Genomic DNA, 27,148 nt, shown 5'->3' with positions numbered 1-27,148 from the left:
AACCGCTGTTTAACTTAACAGAAAAAAACGAAACTAGTGTTTATTTTAGCAGTTTGAGCTAGTATTGATATGAAACTTTAATGTTTCATCCCCTCTCGACTTTTCATAACTAAATGAACTTGGCAAGCTTTTGCCAGTTGATGTACTGTTAGTGACAGAGCTGGCCAAAAGTTGGCTTTCATAAGCCATTATTTTTGCCTCAATCAAACTAGACCGTCGGCCAAACAATTGAAGATTGATATTACGTTTTGTCTGTGCAATGTGCGTTGTATTAGTCAGTATGTCAATATAATGTTATTGATCTGTCAATTTCCCTAGCTACTTCCCTACTTTCACACTGACACAGTAATAAACAGCTCAAACTTTACAGGCTTCACTGTCATGGTGCACAGTAGAAGTTTGCGGGACCGATTTCTTCATGCAGCTCCCACCCGCACCCGCCGACTCCAACCCGCTACCGCAAGAACTGGTCCCTAACCCTACAGCCTTTATTTTAGGCGTATGTGACGCAGCTCACTTGCAGCCGTAGTCCAAGCAATTTTGTGCCCTATAAGCAATATCAAATCCGCAAACATAATGTAAGAAATACGTTATATTACCAGATTCACAAATGGCCCTTACATAGTATTACTGGGTTGTATCAGCCAATATGCTATATGTAGTTTGAAGAGAGCAGAATTGGAGAGACTTGCACTTTCTCTTGAGCTATTTTTTTATAGTCTACCTTTTAGGAGTGGGATGACGGAGGGAAATGGGTGATCAATATTTGGGCCTATTTCTAGGCAATGTACTGAACTATAGCCTAAACATAGGCATACTTAGGAAGTGCATTTCCTAGGAAAGATAACTGGCCCGTTCTTCTCCGCCCATGTATACATAGGCTATAGCCTACTCTATTTAATTGAGACCACATGCGCACCTGATATCGCGGGTATGGCTACTGAACTGGAGGCAGCAAGAATGATGACAGCGACCCTTGTTACGTTTTGCATAGTCCTATAGTATATAGCCTACCTTTCAGGAGGACGATTTGCAGGCAGAGACAAATTAATGGGTAATCTATACTCTTAGAAAATGAAAAGGCGCAACGCTCGCTCACCATAGTAACCTATTATTTGAATGTTAAATGACGAGACAGAGGCATTGATGAGAGTAACCAGTCTTGTTCATCCGGGTATTTCAAGCACACCGGTAAAAACACTGGAGTTGCAGTAATTAACATTTACCAACAGATGGCATCACTGTGACATCTTACACCCATAACACCAATGTGGGCGTTGTGCCCTTTCCTTTTACATTATGATTACATGTTTTGATTGCACTTCGATTCACATTAGTTGAGCGCCCTACACTTCTTTTCATGATCAATATTTATTTACAGACACTGTAGTGAACTACAGTCTAATCATATTTAAATTCATTTCATATTCAAATGAACTGCCACGTGATTCTTCGCCCATGTTGGCAACCTACTATATTTCAATGAGACCACACATACTATCCGCACTTGAACTCTCACGCCCAACAAAGACAGGTGGGCTACTGAAGTTGAAGCAGCGAATTCTGTGTGTATGAATAATGCGAAAAATATGTGATTTTAATACAATAGGTAGGCTAACGCATAGAAAGCAGAAAGAGGACCGTTTCAAAATAAATAGTATTCATGTCTTAGCAGGATCAGATGGTGACAGCGCAGGGTCAGACAGCCAGGGAAGACAAGTCTACGGAGCTCAGGTGAATTTTGCAGTATATTCAGTGAATGATCAAAGTTCCATCTTGAATTGATGGGTAGACCTACAGTAGCTACATGACAGCAGCTTAAAGCTACAGTCTGGGATCTGGAAATAATGGTCATTTCAATTATTGAACCATTGATTCTATTCCTGGATAATAAAATGTATAAATGTACACCAAGGTAATTCTTTGTCGTGCCTCATTGTAGGAGGATCAGATTGTGACAGGGGTCTCAGCAGAGTCAGGCAGACAGGCAATACCAGTCTGTGACAGAGGTGAGGTGAATTTTTGCAGATACAACAGTTTATTAACTCGGTCCAGCAAACACTGAACAAGCCAGATGCTATTTTAAGGCAGTCTGACAAACCCCCAAAGTTGATTTCCAAACTGTATCAAGGGTTGATAGAGGTTTTCCCGATGACATAAAACATGTAAAAACAAAAATGTGAGGAAGACCTGGGAGACGCTATTGATGATGATGATGAATGGATACAGATATGTTAGAAAGCTCCGTCATGTTCATATAATCTCAGACATAAATGACTGCAGTTTAAGACCATCAATAGAACATACTATATGCCAGTGAAACTGAATATCATGCACTCAGAAATTGTATTCTGCTGGAGGTGTAAAGCACAAAAGGGGACATATTTGCATATGTTGTTGTCTTGTGAAGGCTGGCTGAATTCTGGCAAAGAGTATGTTCTTTTATCTCAGCACGTCTACAGATTCTCCCTTCTTGCTGTTTTTGTTTGCTTGGAAATGTTGATACTGGAGACTTATCAGAAGAAACTTTGTAACCTAGCATTTATAGTGGCTAATAAATGCATTGCCATTAATTGGAAGGTTGATTATCCTCCCACAATGTATGGAAGAAATGTCAAGTTATGTTCAGTATCACTAGATTTGTTTTAAGATTAAGGGTATACAGTGCAACTTTCATAAGGTCTGGATGCCTTATATGGAATACTGTACGACAAAAGGAGTCTGTATTGAAAACATGCCCACGGCAGGGGAGATTTATGCAATCCCTAGCTGCTGGGCTGCCCAGTCCAGGCCCTGAGGATCTACTGTACTGTTGTCACTCTGGCCTTTGCCAAACACACCAGAAACCAATAATGAATGTTTCAATAAGATCATCAAGCTGAGTGGGGTGTGTTAAGGCGCTTCAGGGCCGTGGACCCCTAGGGGCAAGACGGGCTGACCCAGCTATATTGTGTGCAAGTAAAAAGAGCTCTACAGTACTTAGGCCTATGATATGAATTATATGGAGGGTGTATTGTTTCTGTGTGTTAATGTGTAAGTGTATGTGTGTTTTCATTTAACTTTTGTTTTTCAAACCTTTCCCTTGAGACATAAAAAAAAGTAGAAAAAGACATTTCTCCAAAAAGTACGATCTTTGTCCCCAAAGCGTAGTCTGGCTTTTTTATGGCGGTTTTGGAGCAGTGGCTTCTTCCTTGCTGAGTGGCCTTTCAGGTTATGTCGATATAGGACTCGTTTTACTGTGGATATAGATACTTTAGTACCTGTTTCCTCCAGCATCTTCACAAGGTCCTTTGCTGTTGTTCTGGGATTGATTTGCACTTTTCGCACCAAAGTACGTTCATCTCTAGGAGACAGATCACATCTCCTTCCTGAGCGGTATGACGGCTGCTTGGTCCCAATGTGTTTATACTTGCGTACTATTGTTTGTACAGATGAACGTGGTACCTTCAGGCGTTTGGAAATTGCTCCCAAGGATGAACCAGGTCTACAATTATTTTTCTGAGGTCTTGGCTGATTTCTTTTGATTTCCCATGATGTCAAGCAAAGAGGCACTGAGTTTGAAGGTAGGCCTTGAAATACATCCACAGGTACACCTCCAATCGACTCAAATGATGTCAATTAGCCTATCAGAAGCTTGTAAGCAATGACATAATTTTCTGGAATTTTCCAAGTTGTTTAAAGGCACAGTCAACTTAGTGTATGGTAACTTCTGACCCACTGGAATTGTGATACAGTGATTTATAAGTGAAATAATCTGTCTGTAAACAATTGTTGGAAAAATGACTTGTGTCATGCACAAAGATATACTTAAATATATTTATAAAAAATATATGGGTGATTGGAAATGATGCAGACAATTGCATTGATGGAAGCTACAATCTGCAATATTAAAACTGATCTACCCCCCAATTTGTTTTAAATGCATTTTTATTAGATTTTTAATTATGCCCCCCCACTTCCAAAACCAAAGTTGCGCGCCTGTGGGTGTATAACTTTACCATAATGACCAACAACTTATTTGTAATGGAACTGTCACGGTTGTCGTAAGGAGAAGCGGACCAAAGTTCAGCGTGTGTGTCGTTCCACATTTTATTTTCACTATGAAACTATGCGATACATACAAAATAAATTGAACGAACAAAACAACAAACCGTTACGCAGCGTTACAAAATACACCTACTCAAAATCAATCTCCCACAAAACCCATGTAGAAAATCCCTACTTAAGTATGATCTCCAATTAGAGACAACGAGGACCAGCTGCCTCTAATTGGAGATCATCCCAAACAAAACCAACATAGAAATACAAAACTAGAATATGACAACATAGAAAAACTAAACTAGAAAAAAAAAACTGTCTTGCCCTGACCTACTCTACCATAGAAAATAACAGCTTTCTATGGTCAGGACGTGACAGGAACCCATTAAACATAATGGCTATAATGAGTTAATGTCTAATGTATTGTCTCTAGAGCTGGAGGAGGGAGATGTGGTCTACATGCGTCAGGCCATGGACTTTGTAATGATTCTCTTAACAGTAACATATTCAGTGGCTTCCTGCTCTTCCCTATGTGAAGAGAACAACAATTTCAATGCTGTAATGATGAACTCAGCTTTCTGATGTAAGCAGTACCTGGGCTAAACTCGTACAATGTTCCTTTCTAACCAATAAATAGAAAAGCAAACATGACTCCAGTCTCAGTTGTATTAAGACAAAAGGTTACAAAATGTTTGAAAATTAACTAGTTGGAATTTTATAACATCATAGCATCTACAATTTGAATCATTGAAATGCATTTATCGTTCTGTAGATATATTTCTCTCCGCCAGAGGGCACAAATATAAATGACATCATCACTAAACAGCACAGAAGACCGCGCAGGACACGTGACGCTATTTTCTGATAAAATTGAATCAGTTCCGTGGGGGGGACTCCGTGTGTGTTGAATTCCAAACTTCAAACCGACAAAATGATAATCTACAAGGACATCATCACTGGTATGGACGAATATATCTGTATCATGGTATCTGTATTCAGAATTAACTGACGGGGTCTTTCATGGTTCCCAGTGCTGTGAAACCAAAGGCAAAGGCCATGCACAGGCCCACACGTAACCTCAGTTGTGTATGATTTTACCATAACCTATTTTACACTAATACACAAGCTGACTACAGGAAAAGGAGGGCCGAGCACGCCCCCATGCTCATCGACGGGGCTGTAGTGGAGCAGGTTGAGAGCTTCAAGTTCCATCAGCGAAATGTCATGGTCCAAACACACTAGAGAGAGCACGACAACGCCTATTCTCCCTCAGGAGACTGAAAAGATTTGCCATTGGTCCTCAGATCCTCAAAAAGTTATACAGCTGCACCAGAGAACATCCTGACTGGTTGCATCAACGGCTGGTATGGCAACTGCTCGGCCTCCGACCGCAAGGCACTACTTTAGGTTAGTGCGTACGGCCCAGTACATCCCTGGGGCCAAGCTTCCTACCATCCAGGACCTCTATACCAGGCAGTGTCAGAGGAAGGCCCTAAAAAATGTCAAAGACTCCAGCCACCCTAGTCATAGACTATTCTCTCTACTACTGCACGGCTAGCGGTACCGGAGCGCCAAGTCTAAGTCCAAAAGGCTTCTTAACAGCTTTACCCCCAAGCCATAAGACTCCTGAACAACTAACCAAATGGCTAACCAGACTATTTGCATTGACCCCCCTCCCCATTTTTACGCTGCTGCTACTCTCTTTTTATTATCTATGCATAGTCACTAACTCTACCTACATGCACATATTCAGTGGTGTAAAGTACTTAAGTAAAAATACTTTAAAGTACTACTTTAGTTTTTTGGGGTGTCTGTACTTTACTATTTATATTTGACAACTTTTACTTCACTACATTCCTAAAGAAAATATTGTACTTTTTACTCCATACATTTTCCTTGACACCAAAAGTACTAGTTACATTATGAATGCTTAGCGGGACAGGAAAATTGTCCAATTCACGCACTAATCAAGATAACACTCAGTCATCCCTACTGCCTCTGGGCTGGCTGACTCACTAAACACAAATGCATCTTTTGTAAATATTGTCAGTGTTGGAGTGTGCCCCTGGCTAGCCGTACATTTTTAAAACAAGAAAATGGGCCCGCTGCTTTGCTTAATATAAAGAATTTTAAACGATTAATACTTTTACTTTTGATACTTAAGTATATTTAAAACCAAATACTTTTAGACTTTTACTCAAGTAGAATTTTAATGGGTGACTTTCACTTTTATGAGTAACTTTCTATTAAGGTATCTATACTTTTACTCAAGTATGACAATTGGGTACTTTTTCCACCACTGTACATATTACCTCAATTACCTCAACTAACCTTTGCCCCCGCACATTGACTCTGTACCGGTACACCATGTATATAGCCTCGTTACTGTTATTTTATTGTTGCTCTTTCGTCCTTTACATTTTTCTATTTCATTTTAAAAATTTGTATTTATTTATTCATTCATCAACATTTTTTAAAATGTACGCTTTTACCAAAGAGCACCTTCTGTCTACCAAAATCTACTATTGTGTACCTTAGCAGCGCTTCCCTTCCTCCTTTTTCTACAAGTTGATTTATTTGTTTACATCAGTTTATTTAGTAAATACTTTAACACTTATTTTTTCTTAACTGCATTGTTGGTTAAGGGTTTGTAAGTAAGCATTTCACTGTAAGATCTACACTTGTATTCAGCGCATGTGACAAAATGTGATTAGATTTTTGGGGCTTTTAATAAAGGGGACCCATTTGGTTTGGCAATGTAACAACAGGTGAATATTTACTTATCGTGAACGCTATGAGCTAGGTCGTGCACATCCTATAATAAACTAAACAGGTGCAGCTAATATGTGGATATTAGCTTGTTCAGTAGCCAGTCTGCAGCTGCTTTCCATGTGCATGTTGTCAAAAGGCATGGTCAACTAACACCAAAACACTCAATCACTGTACAGTCGACTTTCCACCCACAGGTCATTTGCACACATACTATTAGTTTAATGGTATGCTTCTAATCTAGTTATGTTAGCTTTGTAAATCTAGCAGCTCTTGCTAGTACCACAGCAGCGTCTGTAGCCTTTCTGTCAGCCATCTAACAAATAGTGAGCAAGCTCAGCTATGTTAGCCGGCGGCAGCAGGGCTTGGCCCTAGCCTGGGGAAAGTTTGTACAAGGTCTGAGGCAAACCAAATGTAACTTTGAACTATTAATGTGGTTTTAATTCATTCTGTTTTTATTGCAGGGGATGAAATGTTCAGATATTTACAAGATCAAAGAATCACCAAATGGGATCTTATTCGAAGTTCAGGGAAAGGATGCGTCTCCAATGCAGGTATATGCTCTATGAGTTTTGGGGCTGACAGATGAGGGGTATCAGGATTTGGAGCCAGTAATTAAGTTGGGTATCGTCTCATAGCTTTGCACTAAAACAGAGTTTATGAAGACTAGTCCTATCAGATGGTCTTGAAGTACAATAAGGTGTTTTATTATTATACTTTTTCTCCCCAATTTCGTGGTATCCAATTGGTAGTAGTTAGTCTTGTCTCATCGCTGCAACTCCCGTACGGACTCGGGAGAGGTGAAGGTTGAGAGCCATGCGTCCTCCGAAACACGACCCTACCAAGCCACACTGCTTCTTGACACAATGCCCGCTTAACCCGGAAGTCAGCCACACCAATGTGTTGGAGGAAACACCGTACACCGGGCGACCGTGTCAGGGTGCATGCGCCCGGCCCGCCACAGGAGTCGCTAGAGTGAGATGGGACAAGGACATCGTTGTCGGCCAAACCCTCCCCTAACCTGGACGACGCTGGGCCAATTGTGCGCCGTCCCATGGGTTGCGGCCGGCTGCGACAGAGCCTGGACTAAAACCACGCTCTCTAGTGGCACAGCTAGCAACTGCAATACAGTGCCTTAGACCACTGCACCACTCGGGAGGCCACAATAAGGTGTTTGACAGTATTGAGACCCAACTACTGAGTGACTCAGCACTCACTCTCCTCTCCTCCCTTCCCTCCCCCATCCCCCTCTCTCTCTCCCCCCTCCTATCTTCCTCCGGTCCTCCCCGTCCTCCCTTCAGATGGTCAGTAGAACGAGAACATTGATGACTCTTTGCTGGGGGCGAATGTGTCGGCAGAAGTGCAGGATGACGTCTGTGAGTCCAGCACGGTCAGTGGAGTGGACATCGTCCTCAACCACAAACTGCAAGAGACATCCTTCACCAAGGACTCATACAAGGGATATATCAAGGACTGCATGAAGGCGTGAGTGTGTTATTGAGGGGTGTATGTGTGATGTTAGGTTAGCCCTATCAGTCCCCCTTTGCACCCCGCAAAGCTGTAATTGTAAATTTTAAAAAGTCACTATGTGAAATTAAATACAATTTAAGGTGTGTGTGTGTGCGCACATGATCAAGGCTAAGCTGGAGGAGAACAACCCAGATGGAGTGAAGCCCTTCACGACTGGAGCTCAGGAGGAGATCAAGATGATCATGGGCAACATGAAGAACTACCAGGTAACCAACTACATCTACTACTGCCTAATAGCCCAGTCAGTTACACATGTTCTACCCGAGCTTGCTGGGTACTCCTAGACTTGAGGAGAACCTGGGGTGTATTCATTACGCCGATTCCCTTTCACTCATTTGGTCTCGCCCTTATCTCCTTGTTTCCGTTTCCCCAATCTCTCTCCCTCACTCTACCCTCCTGCTCCCACCTCACTCTCCACCCACCCTCTCTCTCCATCCTCCCTCCCACTGTATTTTTTTATTTTACAGGTGAGTCTATGAACCCAGATGGTATGGTTGGTCTGCTGGACATCCGTAAGGACGGCATCACTCCCTTCAAAGATGGCCTGGAGATGGAGAAATGCGCAAGTCCCTTTAGTTCAGTCTACTTGTGTAATAATAACACTTGTTATAACCAGTCTACTTGTGTGTTATAACCACTGTCCTTCCTCCTCTCTTTCATAGTAATACTCAGGTCTCAGAACTTTGTTTCTATTAGCTGCTGCGTCTCACCTGACCCACGACCAGGGACCAACCAGACGACTCCTCTGCATTACGTTTGGAATGGAAGTATTACATGATGCCCAAACCAAGTCATGTCTATGGGGTTGACAGAAGGGGTGCTGTGACAGTGTTACGGTATTGATCTTATTGATTATGGTGTTCAACTTTGAGTATTGCAGTGTTCTGTTAACTGGTATATTCAGGAAGTACCGATCAGAACATTCGGATAGAAATGTATAGAGTAGAGCAGATATGTCTCTGTCATGCAGAATACACAATATGTTAAATTTCTATCTGGGACATTCTATATGTCACACAGTTTGCTGTGGGATGATTTTTTAAACTCTGCGAAGACAATGTTTCAGTCCACTGATAGGTTATTCATTAATTGGTTATTATTGTTGATTAACTCACAGGCCTCCATTTGCTTGGTTTACAGTTACATTAGATGTGACACCCTTACTAAAAATAGTGGGATAGCTTAGGACTTCCTGATATGAGTTGTGAAAAATGAAACACTGGATAAAACCTACACAAATTTAGTGTTATTTTGTCAGAAAATGTAGATGCAACAGTCATTAGATTCATCAAATATCTTTTGATGTTACACCATTGGCCTTTTTCTTGAATAAATACGCTACATGACCAAAAATATGTGGACACTTGCTCGTCGAACATCTCATTCCAAAATCATGGGCATTAATAAGGACTTGGTCCCCCCTTTGCTGCTATAACAGCCTCCACTCTTCTGGGAAGGCTTTCCACTAGATGTTGGAACATTGCTGCAGGGACTTACTTCCATTCAGCCACAAGCATTATTGCAGTCAGGCACTGATGTTGGGCGATTAGACCTGACTCGCAGTCAGCGTTCCAATTCATCCCAAAGGTGTTCAATGGGGTTGAGGTCAGAGCTCTGTGCAGGCCAGTCAAGCTCTTCCACACCAATCTCGACAAACCATTTCTGTATGTACCTCACTTTGTGCACGTAAGGCATTGTCATGCTGAAACAGGAAAGGGCCTTCCCCAAACTGTTGCCACAAAGTTGGAAGCAGAGAATCCTATAGAATGTCATTGTATGCTGTAGCGTTAAGATTTTCCTTCACTGGAACTAAGGGGCCTAGCCCAAACCATGAAAAACAGCCCCAGACCATTATTCATCCTCCACCAAACTTTACAGTTGGCACTATGCACTGGGGCAGGTAGCATTCTCCTGGCATCCACCAAACCCAGATTTGTCCGTCGGACTGCCAGAAGGTGAAGCGTGATTCATCACTCTAGAGAACGCATTTCCACTGCTCCAGAGTCCAATGGCGGCTATCTTTACACCACTCCAGCCGACGCTTGGTATTCCGCATGGTGATCTTAGGCTTGTGTGCAGCTTCTTAGCCATGGAAACCCATTTTATGAAGCTCTCGATGAACAGTTCTTGAGCTGAAGTTGCTTCCAGAGGCAGTATGGAACTCTGTAGTGAGCGTTGCAACCGAGGACAGACGATATTTACGCGCTGCACGCTTCAGCACTCGGCAGTCCTGTTCTGTGAGCTTATGTGGCCTACCACTTCGCGGCTGAGCCGTTGCTGCTCCTAGACGTATCCACTTCGCAATAACAGTATTTAACAATTGGCTGGGTCAGCTCAAGCAGGGCAGAAATTTGACAAACTGACTTGTTGGAAAGGTGGCATCCTATGACGGTGCCATGTTAAAAAAAAGTCAGAGCTCTTCAGTAAGGCCATTCTACTGTCAATGTTTGTCAGTGGAGATTGTACGGCTGTGTGTTCCACTTCATACACCTGTCAGCAACGGGTGTGGCTGAAATGTCCAAATCCACTCATTTGTATTTATGTATATATAGTGTAGTTTCCCTCAAACGCTTGTTCTGTCACATTAATTGAAAGAAAATGTCAAATATTCCGAAACCGGTAGTTACATTATTTTATTAATTATTTACAAATGATAGTGCAAAGTTTCAGCTTCTGTAAGTAAAGTGAAGGAAAAAAATATTACAATTTCTATAAGCTGCACCAAACGACATAGAAAAGAACCCATCCAAAAGAGTGTTGCTTTAAGGCAAGTGTTTCAGTCTGGTTCATAGTGCAAGATCCCCACACACCATCCTACCAACAGCTGATAAAAAGTAGACCCTTTGTGATCATGTAGTTTTGGGTATCAGTTTTGGATAAAGTAAAAGACAAAAGAACAAAGACTTCCGTAATGGTAGGCCCTCAGGTCAATGTCTGTATCCCAGACAGGGTGCTCTGTTCTGGGCTAGTCACTCTTTATCTCCTCCTCTCCTCCCTGGTAGTGACGGTACTCTGGCTTCAGTTCCCATGTACTCTTGTGCGTCCCTTTAGCGTTGTAGACTCCTATCTCCCTCAGGATCTCCTTCAAGTAGGTCTACAGGAAACACACAGACAAACATCTCTCAGAATCTCATTTATATATGTCTATAGGAGAGAGGCTCTTTCTACAGTATCCATTTTCACACAGCTACAGCCTGCACCCTTACTCTGAAAACTAGAAGCATCTACCAGTGAGGCGAGTCTGTTATTCTTAGTGTCAAAAGCCATTTGTTGTTGTTGATAATGTCCACCAGATGTCAATAGTGGGTAATAGTTGACATTCCTCCTCCAGATACAGGTCTACAGTATGTGTTCTGATTCTGTTCAACTTATTACGGTATGACTAATCAGGCCTCAGGTTACTATAGTTCACTCTGACATGCTGTTCTCCCTGTGAAGCACCCTGGAGAAGGTTACAGTTGTGGCGTCTAATCTATCCTGGAGAGAGAGGGTTACAGTGGTGGAGTGTAATCTATCCTGGAGAGAGAGGGTTACAGTGGTGTAGTGTAATCTATCCTGGAGAGCGAGGGTTACAGTGGTGTAGTGTAATCTATCCTGGAGAGAGAGGGTTACAGTGGTGGAGTGTAATCTATCCTGGAGAGAGAGGGTTACAGTGGTGGAGTGTAATCGATCCTGGAGAGCGAGGGTTACAGTGGTGGAGTGTAATCGATCCTGGAGAGAGAGGGTTACAGTGGTGTAGTGTAATCTATCCTGGAGAGAGAGGGTTACAGTGGTGTAGTGTAATCTATCCTGGAGAGAGAGGGTTACAGTGGTGTAGTGTAATCGATCCTGGAGAGAGAGGGTTACAGTGGTGGAGTGTAATCTATCCTGGAGAGAGAGGGTTACAGTGGTGGAGTGTAATCTATCCTGGAGAGAGAGGGTTACAGTGGTGGAGTGTAATCTATCCTGGAGAGCGAGGGTTACAGTGGTGGAGTGTAATCGATCCTGGAGAGAGAGGGTTACAGTGGTGGAGTGTAATCGATCCTGGAGAGAGAGGGTTACAGTGGTGGAGTGTAATCTATCCTGGAGAGAGAGGGTTACAGTGGTGTAGTGTAATCTATCCTGGAGAGAGAGGGTTACAGTGGTGTAGTGTAATCTATCCTGGAGAGAGAGGGTTACAGTGGTGGAGTGTAATCTATCCTGGAGAGAGAGGGTTACAGTGGTGGAGTGTAATCTATCCTGGAGAGAGAGGGTTACAGTGGTGTAGTGTAATCTATCCTGGAGAGAGAGGGTTACAGTGGTGGAGTGTAATCGATCCTGGAGAGAGAGGGTTACAGTGGTGGAGTGTAATCGATCCTGGAGAGCGAGGGTTACAGTGGTGTAGTGTAATCTATCCTGGAGAGAGAGGGTTACAGTGGTGGAGTGTAATCGATCCTGGAGAGAGAGGGTTACAGTGGTGTAGTGTAATCTATCCTGGAGAGAGAGGGTTACAGTGGTGGAGTGTAATCTATCCTGGAGAGAGAGGGTTACAGTGGTGTAGTGTAATCGATCCTGGAGAGAGAGGGTTACAGTGGTGGAGTGTAATCGATCCTGGAGAGAGAGGGTTACAGTGGTGGAGTGTAATCTATCCTGGAGAGAGAGGGTTACAGTGGTGGAGTGTAATCTATCCTGGAGAGAGAGGGTTACAGTGGTGTAGTGTAATCTATCCTGGAGAGAGAGGGTTACAGTGGTGGAGTGTAATCTATCCTGGAGAGAGAGGGTTACAGTGGTGGAGTGTAATCGATCCTGGAGAGAGAGGGTTACAGTGGTGGAGTGTAATCGATCCTGGAGAGAGAGGGTTACAGTGGTGGAGTGTAATCTATCCTGGAGAGAGAGGGTTACAGTGGTGGAGTGTAATCTATCCTGGAGAGAGAGGGTTACAGTGGTGGAGTGTAATCGATCCTGGAGAGAGAGGGTTACAGTGGTGGAGTGTAATCTATCCTGGAGAGAGAGGGTTACAGTTGTGGCGTGTAATCGATCCTGGAGAGAGAGGGTTACAGTGGTGGAGTGTAATCTATCCTGGAGAGAGAGGGTTACAGTGGTGTAGTCTAATCTATCCTGGAGAGCGAGGGTTACAGTGGTGGAGTGTAATCTATCCTGGAGAGAGAGGGTTACAGTGGTGGAGTGTAATCTATCCTGGAGAGAGAGGGTTACAGTGGTGGAGTGTAATCTATCCTGGAGAGAGAGGGTTACAGTGGTGGAGTGTAATCTATCCTGGAGAGAGAGGGTTACAGTGGTGGAGTGTAATCTATCCTGGAGAGAGAGGGTTACAGTGGTGTAGTGTAATCTATCCTGGAGAGAGAGGGTTACAGTGGTGGAGTGTAATCTATCCTGGAGAGAGAGGGTTACAGTGGTGGAGTGTAATCTATCCCGGAGAGAGAGGGTTACAGTGGTGGAGTGTAATCTATCCCGGAGAGAGAGGGTTACAGTGGTGGAGTGTAATCGATCCCGGAGAGAGAGGGTTACAGTGGTGGAGTGTAATCTATCCTGGAGAGAGAGGGTTACAGTGGTGGAGTCTAACCGATCCTGGAGAGCGAGGGTTACAGAGGTGGAGTCTAACCGATCCTGGAGAGAGAGGGTTACAGAGGTGGAGTGTAATCTATCCTGGAGAGAGAGGGTTACAGTGGTGGAGTGTAACCGATCCTGGAGAGCGAGGGTTACAGTGGTGGAGTGTAATCGATCCTGGAGAGAGAGGGTTACAGTGGTGGAGTGTAATCTATCCTGGAGAGAGAGGGTTACAGTGGTGGAGTGTAATCGATCCTGGAGAGCGAGGGTTACAGTGGTGGAGTGTAATCTATCCTGGAGAGAGAGGGTTACAGTGGTGGAGTCTAATCTATCCTGGAGAGCGAGGGTTACAGTGGTGGAGTCTAACCGATCCTGGAGAGCGAGGGTTACAGAGGTGGAGTCTAACCGATCCTGGAGAGCGAGGGTTACAGAGGTGGAGTGTAATCGATCCTGGAGAGCGAGGGTTACAGTGGTGGAGTGTAATCTATCCTGGAGAGAGAGGGTTACAGTGGTGGAGTGTAATCGATCCTGGAGAGCGAGGGTTACAGTGGTGGAGTGTAATCTATCCTGGAGAGAGAGGGTTACAGTGGTGGAGTGTAATCTATCCTGGAGAGCGAGGGTTACAGTGGTGGAGTGTAATCGATCCTGGAGAGAGAGGGTTACAGTGGTGGAGTGTAATCGATCCTGGAGAGAGAGGGTTACAGTGGTGGAGTGTAATCGATCCTGGAGAGAGAGGGTTACAGTGGTGGAGTGTAATCTATCCTGGAGAGAGAGGGTTACAGTGGTGGAGTGTAATCTATCCTGGAGAGAGAGGGTTACAGTGGTGGAGTGTAATCGATCCTGGAGAGAGAGGGTTACAGTGGTGGAGTGTAACCTATCCTGGAGAGAGAGGGTTACAGTGGTGTAGTGTAATCGATCCTGGAGAGAGAGGGTTACAGTGGTGTAGTGTAATCGATCCTGGAGAGAGAGGGTTACAGTGGTGTAGTGTAATCTATCCTGGAGAGAGAGGGTTACAGTGGTGGAGTGTAATCTATCCTGGAGAGAGAGGGTTACAGTGGTGGAGTCTAACCGATCCTGGAGAGCGAGGGTTACAGAGGTGGAGTCTAACCGATCCTGGAGAGAGAGGGTTACAGAGGTGGAGTGTAATCTATCCTGGAGAGAGAGGGTTACAGTGGTGGAGTGTAATCTATCCTGGAGAGAGAGGGTTACAGTGGTGGAGTCTAACCGATCCTGGAGAGCGAGGGTTACAGAGGTGGAGTCTAACCGATCCTGGAGAGCGAGGGTTACAGAGGTGGAGTCTAACCGATCCTGGAGAGAGAGGGTTACAGTGGTGGAGTGTAATCTATCCTGGAGAGAGAGGGTTACAGTGGTGGAGTGTAATCTATCCTGGAGAGAGAGGGTTACAGTGGTGTAGTGTAATCTATCCTGGAGAGAGAGGGTTACAGTGGTGGAGTGTAATCTATCCTGGAGAGAGAGGGTTACAGTGGTGTAGTGTAATCTATCCTGGAGAGAGAGGGTTACAGTGGTGGAGTGTAATCTATCCTGGAGAGAGAGGGTTACAGTGGTGGAGTGTAATCTATCCTGGAGAGAGAGGGTTACAGTGGTGGAGTGTAATCTATCCCGGAGAGAGAGGGTTACAGTGGTGTAGTGTAATCTATCCTGGAGAGAGAGGGTTACAGTGGTGTAGTGTAATCTATCCTGGAGAGAGAGGGTTACAGTGGTGGAGTGTAATCTATCCTGGAGAGAGAGGGTTACAGTGGTGTAGTGTAATCTATCCTGGAGAGAGAGGGTTACAGTGGTGGAGTCTAACCGATCCTGGAGAGCGAGGGTTACAGAGGTGGAGTCTAACCGATCCTGGAGAGAGAGGGTTACAGAGGTGGAGTGTAATCTATCCTGGAGAGAGAGGGTTACAGTGGTGGAGTGTAATCTATCCTGGAGAGAGAGGGTTACAGTGGTGGAGTGTAACCGATCCTGGAGAGCGAGGGTTACAGTGGTGGAGTGTAATCGATCCTGGAGAGAGAGGGTTACAGTGGTGGAGTGTAATCTATCCTGGAGAGAGAGGGTTACAGTGGTGGAGTGTAATCTATCCTGGAGAGCGAGGGTTACAGTGGTGGAGTCTAACCGATCCTGGAGAGCGAGGGTTACAGAGGTGGAGTCTAACCGATCCTGGAGAGCGAGGGTTACAGAGGTGGAGTGTAATCGATCCTGGAGAGCGAGGGTTACAGTGGTGGAGTGTAATCTATCCTGGAGAGCGAGGGTTACAGTGGTGGAGTGTAATCTATCCTGGAGAGAGAGGGTTACAGTGGTGGAGTGTAATCTATCCTGGAGAGAGAGGGTTACAGTGGTGGAGTGTAATCGATCCTGGAGAGAGAGGGTTACAGTGGTGGAGTGTAATCTATCCTGGAGAGAGAGGGTTACAGTGGTGGAGTGTAATCTATCCTGGAGAGCGAGGGTTACAGTGGTGGAGTGTAACCTATCCTGGAGAGAGAGGGTTACAGTGGTGGAGTGTAATCTATCCTGGAGAGAGAGGGTTACAGTGGTGGAGTGTAATCGATCCTGGAGAGAGAGGGTTACAGTGGTGGAGTGTAATCGATCCTGGAGAGAGAGGGTTACAGTGGTGGAGTGTAACCTATCCTGGAGAGAGAGGGTTACAGTGGTGGAGTGTAATCTATCCTGGAGAGAGAGGGTTACAGTGGTGGAGTGTAATCTATCCTGGAGAGAGAGGGTTACAGTGGTGGAGTCTAACCGATCCTGGAGAGCGAGGGTTACAGAGGTGGAGTCTAACCGATCCTGGAGAGAGAGGGTTACAGAGGTGGAGTGTAATCTATCCTGGAGAGAGAGGGTTACAGTGGTGGAGTGTAATCTATCCTGGAGAGAGAGGGTTACAGTGGTGGAGTCTAACCGATCCTGGAGAGCGAGGGTTACAGAGGTGGAGTCTAACCGATCCTGGAGAGCGAGGGTTACAGAGGTGGAGTCTAACCGATCCTGGAGAGAGAGGGTTACAGAGGTGGAGTGTAATCGATCCTGGAGAGCGAGGGTTACAGTGGTGGAGTGTAATCTATCCTGGAGAGCGAGGGTTACAGTGGTGGAGTGTAATCTATCCTGGAGAGAGAGGGTTACAGTGGTGGAGTGTAATCTATCCTGGAGAGAGAGGGTTACAGTGGTGTAGTGTAATCGATCCTGGAGAGAGAGGGTTACAGTGGTGGAGTGTAATCGATCCTGGAGAGAGAGGGTTACAGTGGTGGAGTGTAATCTATCCTGGAGAGAGAGGGTTACAGTGGTGGAGTCTAACCGATCCTGGAGAGCGAGGGTTACAGAGGTGGAGTGTAATCGATCCTGGAGAGCGAGGGTTACAGTGGTGGAGTGTAATCTATCCTGGAGAGCGAGGGTTACAGTGGTGGAGTGTAATCGATCCTGGAGAGAGAGGGTTACAGTGGTGGAGTGTAATCTATCCTGGAGAGAGAGGGTTACAGTGGTGGAGTGTAATCTATCCTGGAGAGAGAGGGTTACAGTGGTGGAGTGTAATCTATCCTGGAGAGAGAGGGTTACAGTGGTGGAGTGTAATCTATCCTGGAGAGAGAGGGTTACAGTGGTGGAGTGTAATCTATCCTGGAGAGAGAGGGTTACAGTGGTGGAGTGTAATCTATCCTGGAGAGAGAGGGTTACAGTGGTGGAGTGTAATCGATCCTGGAGAGCGAGGGTTACAGTGGTGGAGTGTAATCGATCCTGGAGAGAGAGGGTTACAGTGGTGGAGTGTAATCTATCCTGGAGAGAGAGGGTTACAGTGGTGGAGTGTAATCTATCCTGGAGAGAGGGTTACAGTGGTGGAGTGTAATCTATCCTGGAGAGAGAGGGTTACAGTGGTGGAGTGTAATCTATCCTGGAGAGAGAGGGTTACAGTGGTGGAGTGTAATCTATCCTGGAGAGAGAGGGTTACAGTGGTGGAGTGTAATCTATCCTGGAGAGAGAGGGTTACAGTGGTGTAGTGTAATCTATCCTGGAGAGAGAGGGTTACAGTGGTGGAGTGTAATCTATCCTGGAGAGAGAGGGTTACAGTGGTGTAGTGTAATCGATCCTGGAGAGAGAGGGTTACAGTGGTGGCGTGTAATCTATCCTGGAGAGAGAGGGTTACAGTGGTGGAGTGTAATCTATCCTGGAGAGAGAGGGTTACAGTGGTGGAGTGTAATCTATCCTGGAGAGAGAGGGTTACAGTGGTGGAGTGTAATCTATCCTGGAGAGCGAGGGTTACAGTGGTGGAGTGTAATCTATCCTGGAGAGAGAGGGTTACAGTGGTGGAGTGTAATCTATCCTGGAGAGAGGGTTACAGTGGTGGAGTGTAATCGATCCTGGAGAGAGAGGGTTACAGTGGTGGAGTGTAATCGATCCTGGAGAACGAGGGTTACAGTGGTGGAGTGTAACCTATCCTGGAGAACGAGGGTTACAGAGGTGGAGTCTAACCGATCCTGGAGAGAGAGGGTTACAGTGGTGGAGTCTAACTGATCCTGGAGAGCGAGGGTTACAGTGGTGGAGTGTAATCTATCTTGGAGAGAGAGGGTTACAGAGGTGGAGTGGTGGAGTGTAATCTATCCTGGAGAGCGAGGGTTACAGTGGTGGAGTCTAACCGATCCTGGAGAGCGAGGGTTACAGTGGTGGAGTGTAATCGATCCTGGAGAACGAGGGTTACAGTGGTGGAGTCTAAACGATCTTGGAAGGCTGAGCAGAACCGCTCGCAGCGCATACTCACTTATGGAAATGAAATCAGACAGGACAGTGAACAGGTTGCTGTTTGTGTGTGACTAACCACAGGTTGCTTGGTGACCTCCACCAGGTCTTTGATGTTGTAGTACTGGTGTTTCTCAAAGGCGGAGAAGAGCATGTCCATCACCTGCTGTCTGTCTGCCCTCACCATCCTACCTTCAGCCTTCTTCTTCTTCTCATACTCCACCTACACAAAACAACCCACGGAAAACCCACACAGGAGCAAGGAGGGAGCATGGTAGAAGTGCACGTTACAGTTCCAAATGTGTATTGATCCAACACTACAAAGATATGGAACCTTCAGGAGCATGCAAGCAGACACACACTGATTTTAACGTGTGATATGGTAGTGTTCTTACGTTAGCAACATGGTTGGATACAGGCTTGAAGTTGTTGGTGACAGCCTTGTCCATCTGCTCGGTCAGACGCTGGGGCTTGGTAGACACCTCAATCTGTAATCTGAGGAGAGGAGGATACAGTATAGGGTACATTCTAGAACAGTCACAGAACTGTTTGAGAGAACCTGAGAAATTATTAAAATGAATGAAGATATAGGGTCTCATTGAGAGAATCAACCCAGTGGGCAGAGCAGTGAATAGAACACACAGCAGAACAATAGCATCCACTATGCTGTACAATGGTTGAATAATGCATATAGCCATTTAGTATAATGTACAGTACTGGCACTGCTGTGCACATACCAAGGCAGACATGCATGTGCTCAAACACACAGGGAGAGGCTCTACCCAAAATTACAACCAACTAATTGCACCATTACCGCAAAAATGGAAGAAGCAAGTTGAAGGGGGAAAAGTAAAGAACTTGTCGGTATATCAGTTTAATATAAAGGAACCATTTTTTTTTTTTTACAGCTGCGCCATATAAATGGCAAAATAGTTAGGAAGAGATTTTTGATGTACCAATTCCATGCTACATGGTTTATGAACTGATACGCAAAACGACACTGGACTCAAAAAGTAGAATTTTTCAATTTAAATGATTACAAAAAATTCTTGCAACCAATAGAATGTTTATATACAGTTTAAGTCGGAAGTTTACATACACCTTAGCCAAATACATTTCAACTCAGTTTCACAATTCCTGACATTTAATCCTAGTAAAAATTCCCTGTCTTAGGTCAGTTAGGATCACCACTTTATTTTAAGAATGTGAAATGTCAGAATAATAGTAGAGAGTGATTTACTTCAGCTTTCATTTCTTCCATTACATTGACAGTGGGTCAGAAGTTTACATACACTCAATTAGTATTTTGTAGCATTGCCTTTAAATTGTTTAACTTGGGCCAAACGTTTCGGGTAGCCTTCCACAAGCTTCCCACAATAAGTTGGGTGAATTGTGGCCCATTCCTCCTGACAGAGCTGGTGTAACTGAGTCAGGTGTGTTGGCCTCCTTGCTCTCACACACTTTTTCAGTTCTGCCCACAATTTTTCTATAGGATTCAGGTCAGGGCTTTGTGATGGCCACTCCAATACCTTGACTTTGTTGTCCTTAAGCCATTTTGCCACAACTTGTGAAGTATGCTTGGGGTCATTGTCCATTTGGAAGACCCATTTGTGACCAAGCTTTAACTTCCTGACTGATGTCTTGAGATGAGACGGATCACCACCTCAAGCTGAACCTCGGCAAGACGGAGCTGCTCTTCCTCCCGGGGAAGGACTGCCCGTTCCATGATCTCGCCATCACGGTTGACAACTCCCTTGTGTCCTCCTCCCAGAGTGCTAAGAACCTTGGCGTGATCCTGGACAACACCCTGTCGTTCTCCACTAACATCAAGGCGGTGACCCGATCCTGTAGGTTCATGCTCTACAACATTCGCAGAGTACGACCCTGCCTCACACAGGAAGCGGCGCAGGTCCTAATCCAGGCACTTGTCATCTCCCGTCTGGATTACTGCAACTCGCTGTTGGCTGGTCCCCAATGGTGGAACAAGCTCCCTCACGACGCCAGGACAGCAGAGTCAATCACCACCTTCCGGAGACACCTGAAACCCCACCTCTTTAAGGAATACCTAGGATAGGATAAAGTAATCCTTCTAAACCCCCCCCCCCCCCCCCTTAAAAGATTTAGATACACTATTGTAAAGTGGTTGTTCCACTGGATATCATAAGGTGAATGCACCAATTTGTAAGTCGCTCTGGATAAGAGCGTCTGCTAAATGACTTAAATGTAATGTAAAAATGTAATGTTGCTTCAATATATCCACATAATTTTCCATCCTCATGATGCCATCTATTTTGTGAAGTGCACCAGTCCCTCCTGCAGCAAAGCACCCCCACAACATAATGCTGAAACCACAGTTGGGATGGTGTTCTTCGGCTTGTAAGCATCCCCCTTTTTCCTCCAAACATAACGATGGTCATTATGGCCAAACAATTCTATTTTTGTTTCATCAGACCAGAGGACATTTCTCCAAAAAGTATGATCTTTGTCCCCATGTGCAGTTGCAAACCGTAGTCTTGGTTTTTTATGGCGGTTTTGGAGCAGTGGCTTTTTCCTTGCTGAGCGGCCTTTCAGGTTATGTCGATATAGGACTCGTTTTACTGTGGATATAGATACTTTTGTACACGTTTCCTCCAGCATCTTCACAAGGTCCTTTGCTGTTGTACTGGGATCGATTTGCACCAAAGTACGTTCATCTCTAGGAGACAGAACACGTCTCCTTCCTGAGCGGTATGACGGCTGCGTGGTCCAATGGTGTTTATACTTGTGTACTATTGTTTGTACAGATGAACGTGGTACCTTCAGGCGTTTGTAAATTGCTCCCAAGGATGAACCAATCTTGTGGAGGTCTATAAATCTTTTCTGAGGTCTTGGCTGATTTCTTTTGATTTTCCCATGATGTCAAACAAAGAGGCACTGAGTTTGAAGGTAGGCCTTGAAATACATCCACAGGTACACCTCCAACTGACTCAAATGATGTCAATTAGCCTATCAGAAGCTTCTAAGGCCATGACATAATTTTCTGGAATTTTCCAAGCTGTTAAAGGCACAGTCAACTTAGTGTATGTAAACTTCTGACCCACTGGAATTGTGATACAGTGCATTATAAGTGAAATAATCTGTCTGTAAACAATTGTTGGAAAAATTACTTGTGTCATGCACAAAGTAGATGTCCTAACCGACTTGCCAAAACTATAGTTAGTTAACAAGAAATTTGTGGAGTGGTTGAAAAATGAGTTTTAATGACTCCAACCTAAGTGTATCTAAACTTCCGACTTGAACTGTATATGGGGGATACAACCATCCCAGCTCTGCAGATTTTGCTGTGCAGAGACAATCCTTAAAATAATTTGTTTTGGTGGTGTCCATATGTAGCTTTTTTTGGTCACAGGTCCAGGAATGGCTGAAGAATTGCAACATTTACCTGGAGCTAACTGCAAATTGCACTGCTGGGTGATTTGAAAAGTCATAGTCAATCGATCAATAATAATAATACTTTTAGCAAATTTGGTATCTTTAATTTACAATCTGTAGAAACTATGAGAATAGAAAGGTTCAGAACTTTTGTGAAACGTCACAGCACAGTTGAAAAATATATGGCAAATAGGAATACAAACTGGATGGTGTTAAGAGATAAATGGGAGGAGTTGAGTGGAGCTGAAGGGTGGGAGTAAAAACAACAAGATAACTATTGTAAAATATACTGTGTCCATAAAATGTATATAGGTTCAGAGCTTTTGTGAAACAGCACAGTTAAAAATATATGGCAAATAGAAATAAAACTGGATGGTCTTCGGAGATAGACGGAATGGGTTGAGGGTAGCTGAAGGATGGTATTAAAAACAAACAAAACATAACTGTAAAATGCATTGTGTCCATAAAATGTATATGGTATGTATAAGCTTAAGAGTTGTTGTCCATTAGTTTACTCCAATTAGGGTAGGGTTAGGGGAAAATAATAAAGGAAAATATTTTTTTTTATAATAATTTATATATACAGTGCCTTCGGAAAGTAATCAGACCATTTGACCTTTTCCACATTTTGTTACATTACAGACTTATTCTAAAATTGATTAAATGTTTTTTCCCCCCCTCATCAATCTACACACAATAACCCATAAAAAACAGTTTTTTAGAATTTTCATTAGAGTTACCAGCCTCAGAAATTGCAGCCCAAATAAATGCTTCACAGAGTTCAAGTAACAGACACATCTCAACATCAACTGTTCAGAGGAGACTTTGTGAATCAGGCCTTCATGGTTGAATTGCTGCAAAGACACCACTACTAAAGGACACCAATAAGAAGAAGAGACTTGGCTTGGGCCAAGAAACTCTCAGCAATGGACATTAGACCGGTGGAAATCTGTCCTTTGGTCTGATGAGTCCAAATTTGAGATTGTCGGTTCCAATCGCGTGTCTTTGTGAGACGCAAAGTATGTGAACGGATGATCTCCGCATGTGTGGTTCCTACCGTGAAGCATGGCGGAGGTGGTGTGATGTGTGGGGGTGCTTTAATGGTAACACCATCTGTGATTTGTTTAGAATTCAAGGCACACTTAACCAGCATGGTTACCACAGCATTCTGCAGTGATACGCCATCCCATCTGGTTTGCGTTTAGTTGGCCTATCATTTATTTTTCAATAGGACAATGACCCCAAACACCTCCAGGCTGTGTAAGGGCTATTTTACCAAGAAGGAGAGTGATGGATTGCTGCATCAGATGTCCTGGCCTCCACAATCACCCGACCTCAACCCAATTGAGATGGTTTGGGATGAGTTGGACCGTGGAGTGAAGGAAAAGCAGCCAACAAGTGCTCAGCATATGTGGGAAAGACTGTTGGAAAAGCATTCCTCATGAAGCTGGTTGAGAGAATGCCAAGAGTGTGCACAGCTGTCATCAAGGCAAAGGGTGGCTACTTTGAAGAATCTCATTTGTTAAACACTTTTTTGGTTACTACATGATTCCATATGTGTTATTTTAAAGTTGATGTCTTAACTATTATTCTACAATGTAGAACATTGTGAAAATAAAGAAAAACCATTGAATGAGTAGGTGTCCAAACTTTTGCCTGGCACTGTAATTTTTATATATATAATATATATAAATAAATATGGAGGATTGGAAATGATGCAGACAATTACATTGATGGAAGCTACTCTATCTGCAATATTAAAGCTGATCTACCCCCTAATACATAAAAAATATAAAAATAACACACAGGAGAGAGAATAGTTGCCATAGCACACAGGAACAGTTGCTATAGCAATCCCTGCCAACCTCTGCTACCATAAAACTGAATTGAGAACAGTTATACACCATTATTAGATATTCTCTTGGAGATCGCTATGGCTACTGTTCCTCCCACATCTACTAATCTCACTCAGAAATGAAGCCAGGAGAAATAGCCTATTGGTGATGCTTTATTTTACTGTCACCTAATTACAGTACCAGTCAAAAGTTTGGACACACATTCTCATTCAAGGGGTTTTTCTTTATTTTTACTATTTTCTATATTGTAAAACAATAGTGAAGACATCACAACTATGAAATAACATAACGAATCATGTAGTAAGCAAAAGTGTTAAACAATTCAAAATATATTTTATATATTTGAGATTCTTCAAAGTAGCCACCGTTTGCCTTGATGACAGCTTTGCACATTCTTGGAATTCTCTCAACCAGCTTCACGTGGAATGCTTTTCCAACAGTCTTGAAGGAGTTCCCACATATGCTGAGCACTTGTTCGCTGCTTTTCCTTCACTCTGCGGTGCAACTCATCCCAAACCATCTCAATTGGGTTGACGTTGGGTGATTGTGGAGGCCAGGTCAGCTGACGCAGCACTCCATCACTCTCCGCCTTGGTCAAACAGTCCTTACACAACCTGTAGGTGTGCCTTGAATTCTAAATAAATCACAGTGTCATCAGCAAAGCACCCCCACACCTCCTCCTCCATGCTTCACGGTGCGATCCACACATGCAGAGATCATCTGTTCACCTACTCTGCATCTCACAAACACACGGCGGTTGGAACCAAAAATCTCAAATTTGGACTCATCAGACCAAAGGACAGATTTCCACCAGTCTAATGTCCATTGCTCGTGTTTCTTGGCCCAAGCAAGCCTCTTCTTCTTATTGGTGTCCTTTAGTAGTGGTTTCTTTGCAGCAATTCGACCATGAAGGCCTGATTCACGCAGTCTCTGAACAGTTGATGTTGAGATGTGTGTTATTTTGTGTTATTTTACAGTTTTGATGTCTTCACTATTATTCTAAAATGTAGAAAATAGTACAAATAAAGAAAAATCCTGAAATGAGTAGATGTGTCCAAACTTTTGACTGGTACTTTATATTGAAATTGTATTGAATTTTGTTTCACTCACTTCTTCAGTTTCATATAGTTTTCATTGACGGCTGGTCTGCACTCCGCTCTCTGTACCACCATGCCCTCCAGACTGATCTTATCTGAAACAAAGACAATACGTTTCCTTTAAGGACCCACACACATCACATTGTATTCGTTCTTTCAATACAACAGACCTAAAAGTGTTATTTAATATCCTTCAGCACCATACTAAACATGCAGCCCAAATTATATTTGACTGAACTGAATCACTTGAATGAATCAGTAGAGAAACAGGTGAAATAGGTGGCACCACCCAAGCTGAGTACTCCACAACACTCCAAATCTCCAACTGCCACTGGCCTGCTCATCAACAGCTTGTCATTTCAAAATGTAGTGATTAATCTATTTGGCGTTTTCTTTGTCATTGTGTGTGTGTGTGTGTGTGTGTGTAACTATCCTTGTGGGTACCAGAAGTCCTCACAAGGATAGTAAAACAAGGAAAATTCTGACAAATGGGGAGGCATAGTTTTAGGATATGGGGTTAAGGTTAGGCTTAAGATTATGGTTAGGTTAAAAAAAATGGATTTTTGATGGGAATCAATTCTTTGGTCCCCACAAGGATAGCAAATCAAAATTGTGTGTCTGTGTGTGTGTGTCTAACAAGGGGGCCGGGATAGGTTCACACAATTGTATGAGACACTGTCATACAGAGATAAATAGTACACTCTGTCCAGACTGTCCAACAAACGCCAAAGAACAGCCAACAACCACTGAAGTCCAGTTGGTGTCCGTTTGCATTTTTTGGCTAATCAGGTTTTGTTCTACTGAGAAAATATCCAGTTAGCGTTTGTTGGTGCGATTAAAAATCTGTGCACTTTTACCAGGTGGCTCCAGAGAAATCACATCACAGTCAGTCCAATGTCACAGATCTCACGCACTCACTAACATTCATTCCTCACCTTTTTCACAAATGGATGCATTCTGTGCAATTATTGCATGATAAGGGCTGAAACACTTTTCGGCGCAGCTCCATAAACACACTTACACACAAACGCATTTCTCAACTTCAGAGCTGCCTGCCTCCATCTCCCTCTCTAGTCACTCACAGGCCACTGGCTGGGATCATCTGGGTCAGGGTCGTATGGGAGAGAATAGTATACTGTAGATCTCCTCTCGATCTCATTTTCTCCACTCAAGGCTCCCTCTCCCTCTTCCAGTCTTCTCTTTTTCAACCTATCCCCTACTCTATACCTCTCTCATCAGTCTGCTCATGCCTCTTCTCCTGTAGGGTTGTATAAGACAGAGAGTGATGAGGGTTTATGTCTGTTTAGTGTGGAATGAATTAGGATAAAACCTGCAGGTCCCAAGGGACACTGGTATGTAGGAGAGCAAAGCTGCACATGTAGAGATGGAGAGAGAGATGGAAGGAAGCAGAAAGAGAAGAGAACAGAATGAGAGGAGGAGGAGGAGGGCACAGTGAGAGGTGGAATGGCCACAGCATTTGTTGCTCAAGGCTGTCGTGCTAAGAGGGAGAGGAACAGGAGGAAAGAAAATGGGAGGAGAGAGAAGAGGAGAAAGAAAGGTGAGAAGGTCAAGCTACCGCCCACTCATCTTCTCCCACCATCTCTAACCTCTAATCTGCTCTAAGGACCCTCCATCTAGAAAGCACACACACTCACCCCCCACTCCCACTGATATTCCCTAGACACCTCCCTCCGTATCTGAATATTCCAGGAGTCTTCAGATTTCTCAAGCCTCTGGTGAATTTCAGATAGATGCTATACTACCAAAAACCCTCAGATAGAAAAGTGGCTATGGGAGGAATGTGTTAGTAAATTGCAGTATTCATCCTTGAGGGGACAGAACAGCGACAAAGCCAAGAGACAGCGAGAGACAGAGAGAGACAGCGAGAGACAGCGAGAGACAGAGAGAGACAGAGAGAGACAGAGAGAGACAGAGAGAGACAGCGAGAGACAGAGAGAGACAGAGAGAGACAGAGAGAGACAGCGAGAGACAGCGAGAGACAGAGAGAGACAGCGAGAGACAGCGAGAGACAGAGAGAGACAGAGAGAGACAGAAAGAACCTGTGAGGAAACCTGTTGACTAGATCGACTACTACTATCAGCCTGCGTACAGGAATCTTTCAGACCACCACGGTAGTCTCTAACCTTAACCTTATGTCACAAACAAACACCTTATGAACCTGCTCATTAATGTTGGCCCCAT

General features: G+C 44.1%; 2 protein-coding genes across 2 annotated transcripts in view; one reads left to right on the top strand and one right to left on the bottom strand.

Moving 5' to 3' along the window:
- Window positions 1–4,969: 4,969 nt before the first annotated feature.
- Window positions 4,970–9,051, top strand: LOC106586523 (translationally-controlled tumor protein homolog). The gene is given in 7 exon segments (XM_082969231.1): window positions 4,970–4,997; window positions 7,272–7,284; window positions 7,286–7,361; window positions 8,120–8,296; window positions 8,418–8,543; window positions 8,795–8,899; window positions 9,034–9,051. Coding segments are annotated over 7 exon segments (543 nt in total).
- A 1,901-nt stretch (window positions 9,052–10,952) lies between these two features.
- Window positions 10,953–27,148, bottom strand: part of gtf2f2b (general transcription factor IIF, polypeptide 2b) — a 49,775-nt gene continuing 33,579 nt past the window's right edge. Inside the window, exons 5-8 of the mRNA XM_045707702.2 lie at window positions 24,960–25,041; window positions 18,978–19,077; window positions 18,662–18,805; window positions 10,953–11,431 (exon numbers count right to left, since the gene is read on the bottom strand). Coding sequence (XP_045563658.1) covers window positions 11,303–11,431; window positions 18,662–18,805; window positions 18,978–19,077; window positions 24,960–25,041 — 455 coding nt within the window. The 3' untranslated portion in view covers window positions 10,953–11,302. The remainder of the gene's footprint in view (window positions 11,432–18,661; window positions 18,806–18,977; window positions 19,078–24,959; window positions 25,042–27,148) is intronic.

Source organism: Salmo salar, chromosome 25 (assembly GCF_965601325.2).
Source record: "Salmo salar chromosome 25, fSalSal1, whole genome shotgun sequence".
Classification (NCBI taxonomy): Eukaryota; Metazoa; Chordata; class Actinopteri; order Salmoniformes; family Salmonidae; genus Salmo; species Salmo salar.
This window is presented reverse-complemented; position numbering and strand designations above follow the sequence as displayed.